The sequence below is a fragment of the Musca vetustissima genome, unplaced genomic scaffold (genome assembly GCF_032173495.1).
Source record: "Musca vetustissima isolate MV318-11 ecotype Yass unplaced genomic scaffold, APGP_CSIRO_Mvet_v1 utg42885, whole genome shotgun sequence".
Taxonomy (NCBI): Eukaryota; Metazoa; Arthropoda; class Insecta; order Diptera; family Muscidae; genus Musca; species Musca vetustissima.
The window spans coordinates 72,964-90,508 of NW_026878139.1; the positions used below are offsets into that span (position 1 = coordinate 72,964).

General features: G+C 45.5%; 1 protein-coding gene across 1 annotated transcript; it reads right to left on the minus strand.

The window, feature by feature from the left end:
* Positions 1-441: 441 nt before the first annotated feature.
* On the minus strand, positions 442-6,859 carry LOC133322942 (uncharacterized PE-PGRS family protein PE_PGRS54-like). The gene is made up of 4 exons (XM_061531892.1): positions 6,769-6,859; positions 3,576-6,704; positions 2,146-3,525; positions 442-2,078 (listed from the first exon to the last, which is right to left on the minus strand). Exons 1-4 carry the CDS (start codon positions 6,857-6,859, stop codon positions 442-444), a joined length of 6,237 nt encoding a protein of 2,078 aa, XP_061387876.1.
* Positions 6,860-17,545: the final 10,686 nt, after the last annotated feature.

Here is a 17,545-nt window from a genome sequence, read left to right on the forward strand (position 1 = left end):
AACAGCGATGTACGAGAATACAGTTCTGCACAATGGAAACATATGCCAATCTATTCGCACTAAAGTGGGAGCAAAGCAAGGATCGTCATCCTTGCTTCTGATACGCCTTATTACAGCATATATTTTTTATTCTCTATTTTCATATTATTAATTATGATATATTAACAAGGGTTTTGAATCACATCTAAAATAAATGAAAGACGTGTGATCAAATACCACAAGCTACTTGGACACACTTTAATTACTAATATTATTCTCAAAACAAGCTAAGCGATGCTACTGCCTCAATGTAAAACACATATATAAATAATTACATATAATATTTCGTTTATTCGTGAAAAATTATGATTCCATGTCTATATCAAATTATATAACGTTCAATAAACTCATTATAAATTAAAAAATTTCGAAAAAGTCGCAAATTATATTCATTATTCCCGCTTAACCCAATAGACCACCTAGAAGGCCACGATTACCACTGGGATTTCTGTTACTCCAAGAATTTCCAAAAGCATTACCACTTGTCTGACCAGTACTGCCAACAGTTACACCACTTTGGCCGCTCAAAACACTTCCAACGGCATTGCCAGTTGTTTGAGCAACAGTGTTGACAACATTTCCAGCCACGTTGGCAACACCGCCAACTATATCACCAGTTGCAGAGACAACATTTTCGGCTATATTACCTGCAGTGTTGACAACATTGTCAAAAACATTGAGTAGTCCACCTAAGAGACCACCGCCATTGCCTCCGGTGTTAACATTCACATTGAGGCCACCTGAACCGTTAGCTCCCAAGCCTGTGTTAGAGTTTGCATTTATGCCTAAGTTTCCATCGATTCCTCCGCCGAGGTTGAGACCAGCATTCGCATTGCCGTTGAGGCTCAAACCTCCGGAACCGCCAAGGTTTCCACCGGCACCAAGATTTAGGCCTAAACCTCCGGAACCACCAGCTTGTCCTCCAACTCCTGCCCCGAGAGACAGTCCTCCGTTTGCCTTTCCTCCTATTCCTCCTCCCAAGCCAGCATTTGCACCAAGGCTCAAACCGCCGGATCCGCCAAGATTACCACCGACACCAAGATTTCCATTTAGACCCAAACCTCCGGAACCACCGGCTTGTCCTCCAACTCCTGCCCCGAGAGACAGTCCTCCGTTTGCTTTTCCTCCTAGGCCAGCATTGGCATTTGCACCAAGGCTCAACGCGCCGGATCCGCCAATATTACCACCGGCACCGAGATTGGCATTTAGACCTAAACCTCCGGAACTACTGGCTTGTCCTCCAACTCCTGCTCCGAGAGACAGTCCACCGTTTGCTTTTCCTCCTAGGCCAGCATTGGCATTTGCACCTAGGCTCAAACCGCCGGATCCGCCAATATTACCACCGGCACCAAGATTTCCATTTAGACCTAAACCTCCGGCACCAGCGGCTTGTCCTCCAACTCCTGCTCCGAGAGACAGTCCACCGTTTGCCTTTCCTCCTACTCCTCCACCCAGGCCAGCATTTGCACCGAGGCTCAAGCCTCCGGAACCGCCAATATTACCACCGGCACCAAGATTTAGGCCTAAACCTCCGGAACCACCGGCTTGTCCTCCAACTCCTGCCCCGAGAGACAGTCCTCCGTTGGCTTTTCCTCCTACTCCTCCTCCCAAGCCAGCATTGGCATTTGCACCAAGGCTCAAACCGCCGGAACCGCCAATATTACCACCGGCACCAAGATTTCCATTTAGACCTAAACCTCCGGCACCAGCGGCTTGTCCTCCAACTCCTGCTCCGAGAGACAGTCCACCGTTTGCTTTTCCTCCTAGGCCAGCATTGGCATTTGCACCTAGGCTCAAACCGCCGGATCCGCCAATATTACCAACGGCACCAAGATTTCCATTTAGACTTAAACCTCCGGCACCAGCGGCTTGTCCTCCAACTCCTGCTCCGAGAGACAGTCCACCGTTTGCCTTTCCTCCTACTCCTCCACCCAGGCCAGCATTTGCACCGAGGCTCAAGCCTCCGGAACCGCCAATATTACCACCGGCACCAAGATTTAGGCCTAAACCTCCGGAACCACCGGCTTGTCCTCCAACTCCTGCCCCGAGAGACAGTCCTCCGTTGGCTTTTCTTTCCTCCTCCCAAGCCAGCATTGGCATTTGCACCAAGGCTCAACGCGCCGGATCCGCCAATATTACCACCGGCACCGAGATTTGCATTTAGACCTAAACCTCCGGAACCACCGGCTTGTCCTCCAACTCCTGCTCCGAGAGACAGTCCACCGTTTGCTTTTCCTCCTAGGCCAGCATTGGCATTTGCACCAAGGCTCAAACCGCCGGATCCGCCAATATTACCACCGGCACCAAGATTTCCATTTAGACCTAAACCTCCGGCACCAGCGGCTTGTCCTCCAACTCCTGCTCCGAGAGACAGTCCACCGTTTGCCTTTCCTCCTACTCCTCCACCCAGGCCAGCATTTGCACCGAGGCTCAAGCCTCCGGAACCGCCAATATTACCACCGGCACCAAGATTTCCATTTAGACCTAAACCTCCGGAACCACCGGCTTGTCCTCCAACTCCTGCCCCGAGAGACAGTCCTCCGTTGGCTTTTCCTCCTACTCCTCCTCCCAAGCCAGCATTGGCATTTGCACCAAGGCTCAAACCGCCGGATCCGCCAATATTACCACCGGCACCAAGATTTCCATTTAGACCTAAACCTCCGGCACCAGCGGCTTGTCCTCCAACTCCTGCTCCGAGAGACAGTCCTCCGTTTGCCTTTCCTCCTACTCCTCCACCCAGGCCAGCATTTGCACCGAGGCTCAAGCCTCCGGTTCCGCCAATATTACCACCGGCACCAAGATTTAGGCCTAAACCTCCGGAACCACCGGCTTGTCCTCCAACTCCTGCCCCGAGAGACAGTCCACCGTTTGCTTTTCCTCCTAGGCCAGCATTGGCATTTGCACCAAGGCTCATACCGCCGGATCCGCCAATATTACCACCGGCACCGAGATTTGCATTTAGACCTAAACCTCCGGAACCACCGGCTTGTCCTCCAACTCCTGCTCCGAGAGACAGTCCACCGTTTGCTTTTCCTCCTAGGCCAGCATTGGCATTTGCACCAAGGCTCAAACTGCCGGATCCGCCAATATTACCACCGGCACCAAGATTTCCATTTAGACCTAAACCTCCGGCACCAGCGGCTTGTCCTCCAACTCCTGCTCCGAGAGACAGTCCACCGTTTGCCTTTCCTCCTACTCCTCCACCCAGGCCAGCATTTGCACCGAGGCTCAATCCTCCGGAACCGCCAATATTACCACCGGCACCAAGATTTCCATTTAGACCTAAACCTCCGGCACCGGCGGCTTGTCCTCCAACTCCTGCTCCGAGAGACAGTCCTCCGTTGGCTTTTCCTCCTACTCCTCCTCCCAAGCCAGCATTGGCATTTGCACCAAGGCTCAAACCGCCGGATCCGCTAAGACTACCACCGACACCAAGATTTCCATTTAGACCCACACCTCCGGAACCTCCAGCTTGTCCTCCAACTCCTGCTCCGAGAGACAGTCCACCATTTGCGGCTCCAAGCATTTCCATTTACCGGCACCAAGATTTCCATTTAGACCTAAACCTCCGGCACCAGCGGCTTGTCCTCCAACTCCTGCTCCGAGAGACAGTCCACCGTTTGCCTTTCCTCCTACTCCTCCACCCAGGCCAGCATTTGCACCGAGGCTCAAGCCTCCGGAACCGCCAATATTACCACCGGCACCAAGATTTCCATTTAGACCTAAACCTCCGGAACCACCGGCTTGTCCTCCAACTCCTGCCCCGAGAGACAGTCCTCCGTTTGCTTTTCCTCCTAGGCCAGCATTGGCATTTGCACCAAGGCTCATACCGCCGGATCCGCCAATATTACCACCGGCACCGAGATTTGCATTTAGACCTAAACCTCCGGAACCACCAGCTTGTCCTCCAACTCCTGCTCCGAGAGACAGTCCACCGTTTGCTTTTCCTCCTAGGCCAGCATTGGCATTTGCACCAAGGCTCAAACCGCCGGATCCGCCAATATTACCACCGGCACCAAGATTTCCGGCTTGTCCTCCAACTCCTGCTCCGAGAGACAGTCCACCGTTTGCCTTTCCTCCTACTCCTCCACCCAGGCCAGCATTTGCACCGAGGCTCAAGCCTCCGGAACCGCCAATATTACCACCGGCACCAAGATTTAGGCCTAAACCTCCGGAACCACCGGCTTGTCCTCCAACTCCTGCTCCGAGAGACAGTCCACCGTTTGTCTTTCCTCCTACTCCTCCTCCCAAGCCAGCATTTGCACCAAGGCTCAAACCGCCGGATCCGCCAAGTTTACCACCGACACCAAGATTTCCATTTAGACCCAAACCTGCAGATGCACCGGCTTGTCCTCCAACTCCTGCCCCGAGAGACAGTCCTCCGTTGGCTTTTCCTCCTACTCCTCCTCCCAAGCCAGCATTGGCATTTGCACCAAGGCTCAAACCGCCGGATCCGCCAATATTACCACCGGCACCAAGATTTCCATTTAGACCTAAACCTCCGGAACCACCAGCTTGTCCTCCAACTCCTGCTCCGAGGGACAGTCCACCGTTTGCTTTTCCTCCTAGGCCAGCATTGGCATTTGCACCGAGGCTCAAGCCTCCGGTTCCGCCAATATTACCACCGGCACCAAGATTTAGGCCTAAACCTCCGGAACCACCGGCTTGTTCTCCAACTCCTGCCCCGAGAGACAGTCCTCCGTTGGCTTTTCCTCCTACTCCTCCTGCCAAGCCAGCATTGGCATTTGCACCAAGGCTCAAACCGCCGGATCCGCCAATATTACCACCGGCACCAAGATTTCCATTTAGACCTAAACCTCCGGAACCAGCGGCTTGTCCTCCAACTCCTGCTCCGAGAGACAGTCCACCGTTTGCTTTCCCTCCTACTCCTCCACCCAGGCCAGCATTTGCACCGAGGCTTAAGCCTCCGGTTCCGCCAATATTACCACCGGCACCGATATTTCCATTTAGACCTAAACCTCCGGAACCAGCGGCTTGTCCTCCAACTCCTGCCCCGAGAGACAGTCCACCGTTTGCTTTTCCTCCTACTCCTCCTCCGAGGCCAGCATTGGCTCCAAGGTTCAAACCTCCAGATCCACCCGCGCTTGCTCCCAGAGACACTCCTGTATTTCCTCCACTACCGAAAAATCCATTCAATATGGCATTGGCTGCATCCACAGTGCCTTTTACAATTCCCACGCCTGCAGTACCAATACTATTGGCAACATTCACAGCCGTAGTTGCCACATCATTTATAACACCGCCAGCAGCGTTGGCAATTTGTTCTGCATCGCCGCTCAGGAGGCCAGCAGCAGCATTGGCAACATTATTGGCAACGCCAGCTGCACCATTGGCAATACTGGTAGTGGCTGTGTCAAATCCGCTAACAACTCCACTGGCAGCAGTGACAGCACCTCCGACAACGGTATTCCCAACATTATGGCCATAATTTGATGATAGGGGTCTTTGGTTGGGATACCAATAGGTGGTGGGACTGGTTGCTTGCGTGGAGGGAAGATTTTTGGGTGAGTTGGGATTGCTTTGGGGAGTGGCGCCCGACGTATATGTATTATGTCGGTTGTTAGGCAAAGAGGTCATTGGTGAAGCACCACTTACAGGGGCAGCTGCTCCATTTGGATTTCTTAAGTTACTTATGGGGTATGTACTGCTTCCAGGACCGGTGGCTGTATTTACATTTGTGGGATTCCCCGATGAACTCATGGGATAAGTACCAGCGGAAGGAATTACTGCTCGATTTGCACTCGAGGTAGTCATAGGATATGTTGTACTTGAAGGACCTACTGCTCCGTTGGCATATCTGACAGTGTTTGATGAACTCATGGGGTATGTACTACTCACGGGAGCTGCATTAGCTTTATTGGAAACCGTGCTTGAAGCACCTGCATTCTTTGTGGGATTGGTTTGGGGCATAGAACTCGATGTTGTTGTATACTGCCTAGTCGAACTTGGTGAGTTCATTGTGGAAGCAAAAACTACTGATCCAGTTGTACTCGAGGAAGTCGTGGGATATGCAGTATTTGTCGGACTTGGTGCTCCATTAGTATTCCTGGTGGGATAGTTTTGAGGAGTTGCAATTGACGTCGTTGTATATTGCCTAGTGGAACTTGATGGGCTCGTTGAAGTTGGACGTGCTGATGTATTTGAACCCGTTGAAGGACCTGTTGCTGCATTTGAATTTCTTGTGGAACCTTGTGAACTCATGGCGTACGAACCACTAGCAGAGACAGCTGCTCCATTAGCAGTTCTAGCTGGGCCTGAGGTACTCATGGGGTATGTATTGCTTACAGGGTTAGCTGCGCCATTAGCAGTCCTAGCGGTTCCCGAAGAACTCATGCTATATGATTGGCTTGCCCGCGCAATTGCTCTATTTGCATTCATGGCTGAGCTTGATGAGCTTCCAGTATATGAACTACTTGCTGGAACTGCTACACCACTCGCCATCCTAGCGGAATTCGATGAACTCATAGGATAAGTGCTACTTGCAGGACCAGCTGTATAATAAACACCAGCAGCATTGGTATAAGCAGGATTATACGTGCCACTGTAACCTCTAGCCGGTGTTGTCATTGGTTGTCCTGAATATCCAGATGATGTACCCTCTGGATAAAAGACATATTGATATCTGTTACTGCTATCATAGGCCTCTGCAAAGCGAACGCGATGTTGTAAAATATCGAAAAGTGTTTTGTAAAATGTTATGGAACTCACCTTGCCAGGTATAGGGTACGACGTATGCCAGGGTAATTGGTATTACACCAATTACACCCAATACTAGGGCCAGGGTAGCCTTAAATTTCATTACGATTTTTGTTTTGCTTAATGTGGGTGAGGGTGGGTATACGCTACTGTGTTTTGGACCCTAAAGACCAAAACTGTACTAAGGGTATGTGGTGTATAGGTCTTATATTTAAGCCATTTTTCTATTTGTTCGACATGGAAAAATGCATGTAGAACAATAGATCAGTACAGCACAGGGGTTAAAAAATATTAAAAATTTCAAAGAATATTTTTTCAAGGTTCATCAAAGCTGTAAGTGTGCTCTTTTCAAATATTAATTTTCGAGATCAGAATCAATTTGCTAAGAAATATTTTCATAATTTCCTTTTATTCTAAGCGAGGTACATCTCAAATCTGGAAAAAAAATATTGCTCGCTTAGAATTAAAATTCTTATTATCATGAGGAAGACACTATTTTTTTCTCATGTTTCCCTTTCTCTCTCTCTCCCTTTAATTTTGCAGCGTTTTGTTTTAGTATCGTCCTCTGCCTCTCCCATTACATGGTGGTTGATAGTTTTGCAACCGTTTGACTACTGTTTAATTTTGTCAATAACCGCCGTCTCTCCACTCACTCGATTGCGTGGTTAGTTTTGGATTTCATTGTATTACACAATTCGCATATGCATTTTCCAAATTATTTTGATATAAATGCCAAATACAGTTTAAGGGAAATCCGGCCACCACCATCTAACTCCACACTCCAATGTTGCTCGAACATGTAGTAGTTGAGGTGGCAGCCCTTGGTTTAAGTCTTCCGCGCAAGCCACCGCTATTTGCGATAAGATGAGAAGCAAGAACAAGGTCCTCAAGTCGCTTGCCGGGAATCATGGGGTGATGATAAGGAGACCTTGCTGACCTCCTAAAAGCAATAGGTCGGTCGGTGCCAGAGTGCGACAGTGTGCCTTGTTATGACGCCAGTGGACCATTTACATGAGGAGGCAATGGTCTTACCCGTACATCGTCACAACAGGATGTTGTCGATGCTTATGGATAGGATTTCCCCACCCAGGCACGTAAGGAGAGACCTACATGATTTAGAGAGAGAGGTCTAACAGTACAAGAGAGAACCACTAGATCAACAGGCTTATCGAGCAGGAATTATCAGTGTTCACACGGAAGCAGTGACCCAGGCAATGGGCCAATACCATGTGAATGTAGTTCTTGGGGTGCGATTTTTTTAAATTCTTAAACTCTCGAAGACTTCCAAGCTTGATTTTTAAATATTAAATTTAAAAAACCCCCAAAATACATCTAAAAGAGGTTTTTTTAATCTTCAAGCCTCCAGGGGAATTTCTAAATAATAATATTCGAGCACCCTAGAAGCTTATGTCTGAATTTTAAAGTGAAAATGTTTCCATTTGAAATCACTGTCCTGCACTGCCTTTTTAAATAAACACTTCCTTTCCTATTATTATTTTTTTCTTTTCTTTGTTTAAATTTTCAATTCAGCTTAGAAATCAATTTATTAAATGCATTATTAATTGTTTCTGATATATGAATATGAAATACAATTATATATTTAAATATACATATATTTATTTGGGACAATTCAAAGAATTAATAAATAACCAAATTTCGGCATACATTGTCGAAAAAGAAAAGGCTGAACGAAAACAAATAATTTCTTTTAATTAATTCAAGGCTTTCAGTGTTTGAACAGCTGTGCGGATTTTCAAATAATCATAAAAGAAAAAAAGTAAATAGATTTTAAGTTCGTGGTGAATAACGTCATTCGATTTATACAAAATACAATAGAAAATTATACACGTGCTGTAGTTGTCAAATAATACAAACTCAGGGGGTTTCAAGTGTCAATACTCCAACTACCCTACCACTGAGAATCGATAATGTCATAATATAACCAATCCAGTAAAAGGAAATTTATAGATATCTCAAAATTAATACAAGGGAAGAGGTATAGAAAGGGTCTATAGCAACATTTTGAAAATGTACGAATAGAGCTTGTTCAGCACCCTTTGAACAAAAAATTTAAATTGTTAACCCTATCCTGCCAGTCGTCAGCATGTTCAAAATGCTTTGAACAGAATTTTGTATTAGAGAAAATTTGATCGTTGGAGTGTTTTAAGACCTCATTTCTAAAGGCCCTCATGCAACGCTGATAAGGCTGTTGCTGTCGATGTTGAGATTTTATGGCGCACACGGTGGGAAATTCTCCACAGATCAATTTATATTATTAGAACAAATAGTTTATTGATAAGTATTTTGTGTTTGAGATTAGGCTAAGCAAGAGTAGTTTAAGTAGTACCTAAGGATAAATATTTTAAAATAACATCAGTGCCTTACAACCATTCATCAAGAACAGTCGGGAGCACCATGTCTCATTAATTTCTTATACAGACGGGATGCGCCTATCTGTATATTTAATATTTTTGTTCTTGCGAAAACTGAGTTTTTCCCCATGCGTGGTAAGAAATTCTCAGTAGAATCAGCGTAGGATTAATTTTAAGAAATTGCTTACATACTTAGCTGGCTTGTTACAGAACGCTTGTTCCATAAGCTAAGCTTAAGAAAGATTTCCAAGCGCGTCGGTCTTGTGCGTATCTCCTCCAAATAGAAAATACCATGTTTGGGGTTCTTGTTTTCCACTTAATCTTTCCATCTAATTCGTGGCCTTCCCCTTCTGCGTGAACCATCAGCAGGTTCGATTTCATATGCCTTTTGATCTGGAGTATTCTCATTCATCCACACAACATGGCCAACGTCGTGGCTGCATCTCGATACCGATGTCCGAGATGTCCAATGGTTCATTCGACGACTATATTCAGCGCCAATGTAGATCGGCCATAGATCTTTCTCTCAAACACTCCAAGAGCTGCCTCATCTGCTTGCACAAGTACCCATGCTTCAGGTCCATATTACAAAACGGGTAGTATCAGCGTCTTGTAAAGTGAGAGTTTGGTCTGGCGGGAGGTGGTCTGCTTACATAGACCTTAATAGTCTCTCTTGGCCAAAACTATCCTTCTCCGAATTTCAAAACTGATGTCATAAGTTATATTTATGGTGGTACCAAGGTATATAAAATTTGTAACTACCTCGAAGCAGTAGTTCTCAAGTTCCACAGTTGGTCCGAGTCTACTGGACGTCTTGCTCATTGATACCCTCAGTTTGGTGTTCTCGCCATTTACTGCCAGACCCAATTTGGCAGACTATTTCGCATTCTCGATCGATGTCATCGGCGTAGGCGAGTAACATGTGTTGTTTGGTGTACAGAGTGTCATTTCAGTTCACCTTTGTCATACGGGACGACCTTCTCCAGCAGGATGTTAAAAATATCACACGACAAACTGTCACCTTGTCTAAATCCTCGTTCGGCATTGAAGGGATCCACTGGTACTGGTTAGTAAAAGTTCAGTAGTAGGTAGACCACTGGACAATAAACATATGAATTGGAACCAGAAGTCTATGATAATCAGAAACAAAATTCTGTTCAAAGTATTTTCAACAGAGGTCATATATAAATTCTAATTTTGCATCAGAGCAAGAATGTGTCGAGCTATTAAATCCTAAAACAGATCAATGAATGAAAAACTTCTTTAGATCGTTTATATATAATAATGGGTCCATAATATATAAATGTATTAACCTTTCACTGAAAATGTCCTTGGGTTGATACTCAGGCACCGATATTCCTATTTACATATAATAACCAATTATCTTAGTATATTCAGGTCTTCTATTGAAGGGCTTAAAGAATATATGGAGGGTAAAACTAATTTTTCCGGAAATAAATCTGTACATTTCCAAGTTTCGATATAGCATCATTTTGAAGTGAAAATGTTTCTATTTGAAATCACTGTCCTGCAGGTTTTTGAGAAAATTTCCACTGAAGTTGTAGCTGCAATTTGGCAAACCTGATTCTTAGAGGCTGAACAAAATATTTTTAGGTAATTCCCGATCAAAGATAATGTCTTGTGTTTTGAGTTTGTGGATACTAAGGTTGAACAGGATCATGAATTTGGATACTAAGGTTGTTTAAGTTCTTGGACTTGAGGATATTGTGCCTGATGATATTGAGTCTCCTGATGATATTGTGATTGCGGATAATAAGGCTCCTGAATATGAGGATACTGAGGTTAAGCAGATTTTTGTATCTAAGATTGAGTTGGTTCTTGGACTCGAGGATATCGTCTCAAGATACTAAAGTTGAACAGGCTCTTGAGTCATGGGGGATATTGACGTCTTGATATAGAGGATACTTGGGTTGAGCAGTGCGTCTGAGAGTACTGGGGCTCCTTAATCTGGGGATATTGTTGTTCTTGACCTGAGGATTGAAAAGACTACTGAGTTTGAAGATACTCACGCCCTTGACCCTCGGGATAGTGAGGATATTGAGGTTTTTAAACCTGATAATGCTGGGGTTGAGCAGGCTCTTAAGTATGAGAATACTGAGGCTCCTGAACCTTGGGATATTGAGAGTACTGGAGTTGGGGCTATTGTTTCGGAGAGTACAGAGGCTCCAAAACCTGAGGATGTTGAAAATACCGGGGTTCTTGAACCTGAAGATACTGGGGTTGAATAGACTCCTAAGTTTGAAGACAATCACGCTCCTGAACATTGAGATATTGAGAATACTAGGGTTCTTGAACCTAAGGATACTGGGGTTAAACAAACTCCTCATATAGAGGACATTAGGGTTGAACAAACTTCTGAGTTTGAGGACACTCACGCTCCTGAACCTTGATATATTGAGAATACTAGGGTTCTTGAACCTGAGGATACTGGGGAAGATACTGGGGTTAAACAAACTCCTGATATTGAGGATACTAGGGTTGAACAGGCTCCTGAGTTTGAGGACACTCACGTTCCTGAACCTTGAGATATTGAGAATACTAGGGTTCTTGAACCTGAGGATACTGGGGATATTGAGGACACTGGGTTTCTTAAACCTGTACCTAGGTATATTGAAGATACTGAGGTTCTTGAACCTGAGAATACTGAGGTTCAACAGACCCTTGGGTCTGATGATACTAAGGCTCCTGAACCTAATGATATTAGATACACTGGGTTGAAGTTCATCAGATACTGATGTTGTTGAACCTGAGGATACTTGAGTTTGAAGGGAAGAGTTTGAACCTCGAGATATGGGGGATACTATGGTTCTTGAACCTGAGAATATTGGGGATGAACATGCCCTTGAGTCTCAGAATACTGAGGCTTCTGAAACTCGGGATCTTGATGACTCTGGATTTCTTAAACCTGTACCTAGGGATATAGAAGATACTGAGGTTTTTGAACCTGAGGATACTGATTTTCAACAGAACCTTGAGTCTGAGGTTCCTGAAGATAATCAGTATTTGAAGATGATAAGATACTGAGGTTCTTGTACTAGAGGATACTTCAGTTTAAGGACACTTACGCTCCTGAACCTCGAGATATTGAGGATACTAGGTTTTTTGAACCTGCGGATACTGGGGGTGAACAGACTCTTGAGTCTGAGAATACTAAGGCTTTTGAACCTCGCAATATTGAGGACACTGGGGTTCTTAAACCTGTACCTAGGGATATTGAAGATACTGATGTTCTTAAACCTAAGGTTCAACACACCCTTGAGTCTCAGGCTCCTGAACCTAAGGATATTGGAGATACTGGGTTGAAATTTATAAGTATTTCCGTTCTTCGGATACAAGAACTCTTTTTTCGTGGATAAATTGTAAAAGTATTGGCTGATTCCCAGAACCTAGTGATGGGTCACCGGGGATTTTTCCTCCTAGCCAGGGAAAATCTGCTGGTACATTCGACAGAAGAGTCCGTGTGGATTGGGAGGAGATTTAGAGCCAGGAATTGAATTGGTAGGTTATTGGGATTAGTAGGGGAGACTTGTGGCAAAGGAATTTCATTTTGGACATAGTCAGGATGAGGTGAGGAGATTTGAGGTTTAATCCCATTTCAATCAAATTAGAGACCTGACATAGAAGACATAGAATATAGTTCTTTATATATGATATTCAAAGGGTCTTCTGATGATCTTCTTGTCAGAATATTTTATAAACGAACTTCTATAGAATCCCATTAGAAAATGTCCCCTAAAAATACATTTTAAAATCAAAATTATTTTATTTTCTTTATTTAATATTTTTCGAATCATTATTTTCAATAATTGGTATTAGTTTCGGATATTAGGTCGTATTACAAAAAAGTTATTACATATTATAGTCGTTTCGATTCGCGATTAATCTATACTTTGATATCGAAGGTTGAGGCACCGTCATAGGTATTACCGGCCACTGCATTTGGTTCTCCATATACAAGTTCGACAGCCATGTTGCCATTTACCGGAACGGGCCTAAACATTGGACGAGTCATAGGACGTAGTAGTGGATTTACTGCGGAGATTTGTGGCAGATCCTTTGGTTGGGAAATCTGCAACATTGGTACGGTCAAGTTTTCCGGTTCAGTAGCTGGTTTGGGTGGACTAATAAGTTTACGATCGAAATTAGAGGCGTCTGGGAAAGGTAGATCTAGAGTGGCAATGACAGGGGTTGCCACGATGTCCGATGAAGAAATTTCCAATTTTGGTGGAGAAATTTGGGGTAATTTTAAAAGAGTTGGTTGATTCCAGGAACCTGCTGATGGGCCACTGGGCATTATTCCTCCTAGCCAGGGGTAATTCGGCAGAAGAGTCAGTGTAGACTGGGGTAGAGTTAGAGCCAGAGATTGAATCGGTAGATTATTGGGATTGGGAGGGGAGACTTGTGGCAAAGGATTTTCATTTTGGACATAGTCAGGATGAGGTGGCGAGATTTGAGGTTGGGATACTAAATCATCGGTACTTGGTTTGGGGGGTGAAATTTGTGGCAAATTTAAAAGTGCGTCTTGTTCCCAAGAACCCAATGGTTGGCCACTAGGGCGTGTTTGGACAAAGTCAGGATGAGGTGGAGAAATTTGTGGTTGAGTTGCTAAATCATCGGTACTTGGTTTGGGTGGTGAAATTTGTGGCAATTTTACCCAGTGGTTTGGAGCGAAATCGGGGTGAGGTGGAGAAATTTGTGGTTGGGATAATAAATCATCAGTACTGGGTTTTGGAGGCAAGATTTGTGGAAGTCCGATGGGGGAATTTTCGTTCTCCAAGGGGTTGGTGCCTTGTGGAAACTCCAAACGTGGTGGAGTAACTTGTGGCAGTTTTACTAGAGGATTAACGTAAGAGTCGAAACCTGGGTGAGGGGGAGAAATTTGAACACCTTCGGGATATTCCGGACGGGGAGGTGAAATTTGAACGCCTTCAGGGAATTCCGAACGCGGAGGAGAAATTTGAACATTATCGGGGTACTCTGGCCTTGGAGGAGAAATCTGAACACCTTCGGGGAATTCAGGCCTAGGTGGGGAAATCTGAACACCCTCAGGGAATTCTGGTCTTGGGGGAGAAATTTGAACACCCTCAGGGAATTCTGGCCTTGGAGGAGAAATTTGAATTTGTTGTGGGAATCTGGTATTTGGTGGAGATATTTGTGGTAGTCTCCAATTCACAATAGCTCCGGGATATGGACGATTTAAGGGATAACCAAAACCGGATGGCATCCTTTGAGGAAAACGCATAAATGGCATATCGTATGGCAAACTATTGCGTGGTGGTAATCCATGTGGTAATCTCGACATTGGATCATATGGCAACCTATTGCGTGATGGGAATCCATTTGGTATTCTCGAACTGGGATAACCAGGACGATAACGTAAAATACGTCCAGGATTTGGTAGACCACCATACATAACTTGTCTTGAGAAGGGATACCGTTGATAGTGAGCATAACCTGCCATGGGTAGTTCCGGCATAAATGGTTGACGTGGTGCCAGACCATGTAGATAACGATAATAATTGATACGATACGAAGGATCGGTCAGAGGTTCATCATCCATATCATCACCCATATCGTGAAGGGTATGTAAATCGATCAGCAGGCGATGACGCAGTCTACGCAACCTTGAGATATCACGCATCAATCGATGATAATATAACTCATATTCAGGATAGTCGGGATAGTCCATTTCCAAGGCATGTGGCATAATGGGTTCCGGATAGTTGGGGTACATTGGATCCACCAAGGGCATGGGATAAGGAATTTCGTCCATGGGTTCTTCAATGATGGGTTGGGGTTGAGGTTCACTTATCATGGGTTGTTCATAGGGTAATTCCTCCATGGGCTCTGGAATGGGTTCTTCAGACTGAGGCACAAATGTTTCTACGGGCATTTGCTCTTCCGGTTTGGGTTCGTAGGGTATTAGCTCCATAGGTTGTGGTAGAGGTACAAATGGTATAATTGCCATCGACTCTTCAGGTGTCTGGGGGCTGGGTTCTTGAGCAACAGGTTCCTCGGCAGTGGGTTGTTCTACAGGAGCGGGTTCTTCGGGATTTGGTTGTAATGGTGCTGGTTCTTCCACGATGGGTTGGGTAATTACAACCTGCTCCCATGGATTTATTGAAGGTTGCAACTCAACCTGTTCAGGAACAATAGGTTCTTGCGGAATATACACAACTTCGGGATTAATGCCTGAAGGCTCCTCGGCCAAGGGTTCTCGTGGTCTAGTCTCAATTATCAGTGGTTGTTGTGGTTCAACAACAAAAATGGGTTCTTGTACCAAGGGTTCATTGATGACAGGTTCTTGAGGTTCAAAGATGCTTGGATATTCTGGATAGGGTTCTGGGACAGGTTGGACAGGTTCCAAAATCTGTGTAACAATTACAACTGGCTCCTCTGCAACAGGTTCTGGCATTGGAGGTTGGGCAGGTTCTTGTGTCTGAGGATAATGTGGTTCCTGAATTTGAATATATTGAGGATACTGGGGTTCTTCAACCTGGGGATATTGAGGTTGTTCTAGCTCTTGAATCTGAGGATACTGTGGTTGTTGTGTCTCAGGATATTGAGGCTGAGCAGGTTCTTGAGTCTGAGGATACTGAGTTTCTTCAACCTGTGGATACTGAGGTTGGGCAGGCTCTTGAGTTTGAGGATACTGAGGTTGAACAGGCTCTTGAATCTGAGGATACGAAGGTTCTTGAGGATATTGTGATTGTGGGACATAAGGCTCTTGAATCTGAGGATACTGAGGTTGAGCAGGTTCTTGTACTTGGGGTTGAGCTGGTTCTTGGGCTTGAGGATATTGTGTCTCAGGATACTGAGGTTGAGCAGGCTCTTGTGTCTGAGGCTTATGAACCTGAGGATACTGGGGTTCTTGAACCTGAGGATACTGCGGCTCAGCAGGTTCTTGAGTCTGAGGATACTGAGGCTCCTGAACTTCGGGATATTGAGGATAATGTGGTTCTTGAGTTTGCGGATACTGGGGTTGAGCTGGTTCTTGGATCTGAGGGAACTGAGGCTCCTGAACCTGAGGGTATTGTGGATACAGAGGTTCTGGAACCTGAGGATATTGGGGCTGAGCTGGTTCTTGAGTCTGAGGGTATTGAGGTTCCTGAACATGAGGATACTGAGGTTGAACAAGCTCTTGTGTCTGAGGGTACTGAGTCTCCTGACCCTGAGGGTATTGAGGATACTGGGGTTCTTGAACCTGGGGATATTGAGGTTGAGAAGGCTCCTGTATCTGAGGGTACTGAGGATATTGCGGATACTGGGGTTCTTGCATCTGAGGATACTGGGGTTGAGCAGGTTCTTGAGTCTCAGGTTGCTGAGGTTCTGCAACACCAGTGGGCATTGGTTGCTGAGGTTCTGCAACACCAGTGGGCATTGGTTGCTGAGGTTCTGCAACACCAGTGGGCATTGGTTGCTGAGTTTCGGTAATATGATATTCCAAAGTCATTGGCTCATTGATGCTGGATTGTGGTATCTGCGGTTCTTGTGGCACTGGATCTTGAACTTGAGGTTGTTGTGGTATCATGGGTTCCTGTACTACCGTACCAGTAGTCCAATCAATAATTATTGGATCGACATCTTCGGTATCACCGCCAAAATCAATATCATGCCAATCATTATTGGTTTCAAAGTCAAATCCCATACTACCATGATCGGTTGCAGTTGTTGTTGGAACCTCATGGCTAATGGAACCGGTGGTAGGGCTTTCCGACTCTAAACTTTTACCAAAATCAATTGTGGTCGTCGTTTGATCAGATGTTGTTGGTACCTGCAAACCTTGGTTCGTATCTATATTTATAGACCCAGAGAGGTCCTGACCCACCGGAGATCCACCATGAGTTACATCTACATTGATGTTACCTCCGTGGGGAGCGGTTTCTTTATCCACATTAATTGCCAAATGGCCTGTTGTTCCATCAGTTGTTTGTGTGGTCGTAGTACCGGTAGTTCCGATGGTCAGTTGACCCGAGGCACCTCCAGTAACATCGGTTGTTGGTCCAGTGGTTCCAATGGTCAAATGACCACTTGTATCTCCAGTTGTTTGGCCTGTGGTTCCCTGGTTCATATTTATGGTCCATTGGCCGGTAGTACCTCCTGTCGTTTGGGTTGTGAGGGGACCAGTGGTTCCCTGATTCATATCAATGGTCATGTGGCCAGTAGTGGAGCCTCCGCTTGTAATAGGGCTAGTTGTGTGGGTGGTGTCAATCGTCAATTGTCCTGTAGAGGATCCTCCGCTTACCATGGGTCCAGTTATGTGACTTCCATCAATGGTCAATTGGCCTCCGCTCACAATTGATCCTGTTGGCTGACTACCATCAATGTTAATTTGGCCACTTGAACTTCCTCCAATCACTGTTGAAGTACTTGGACCTGTCACCTGTTGCTGGCCC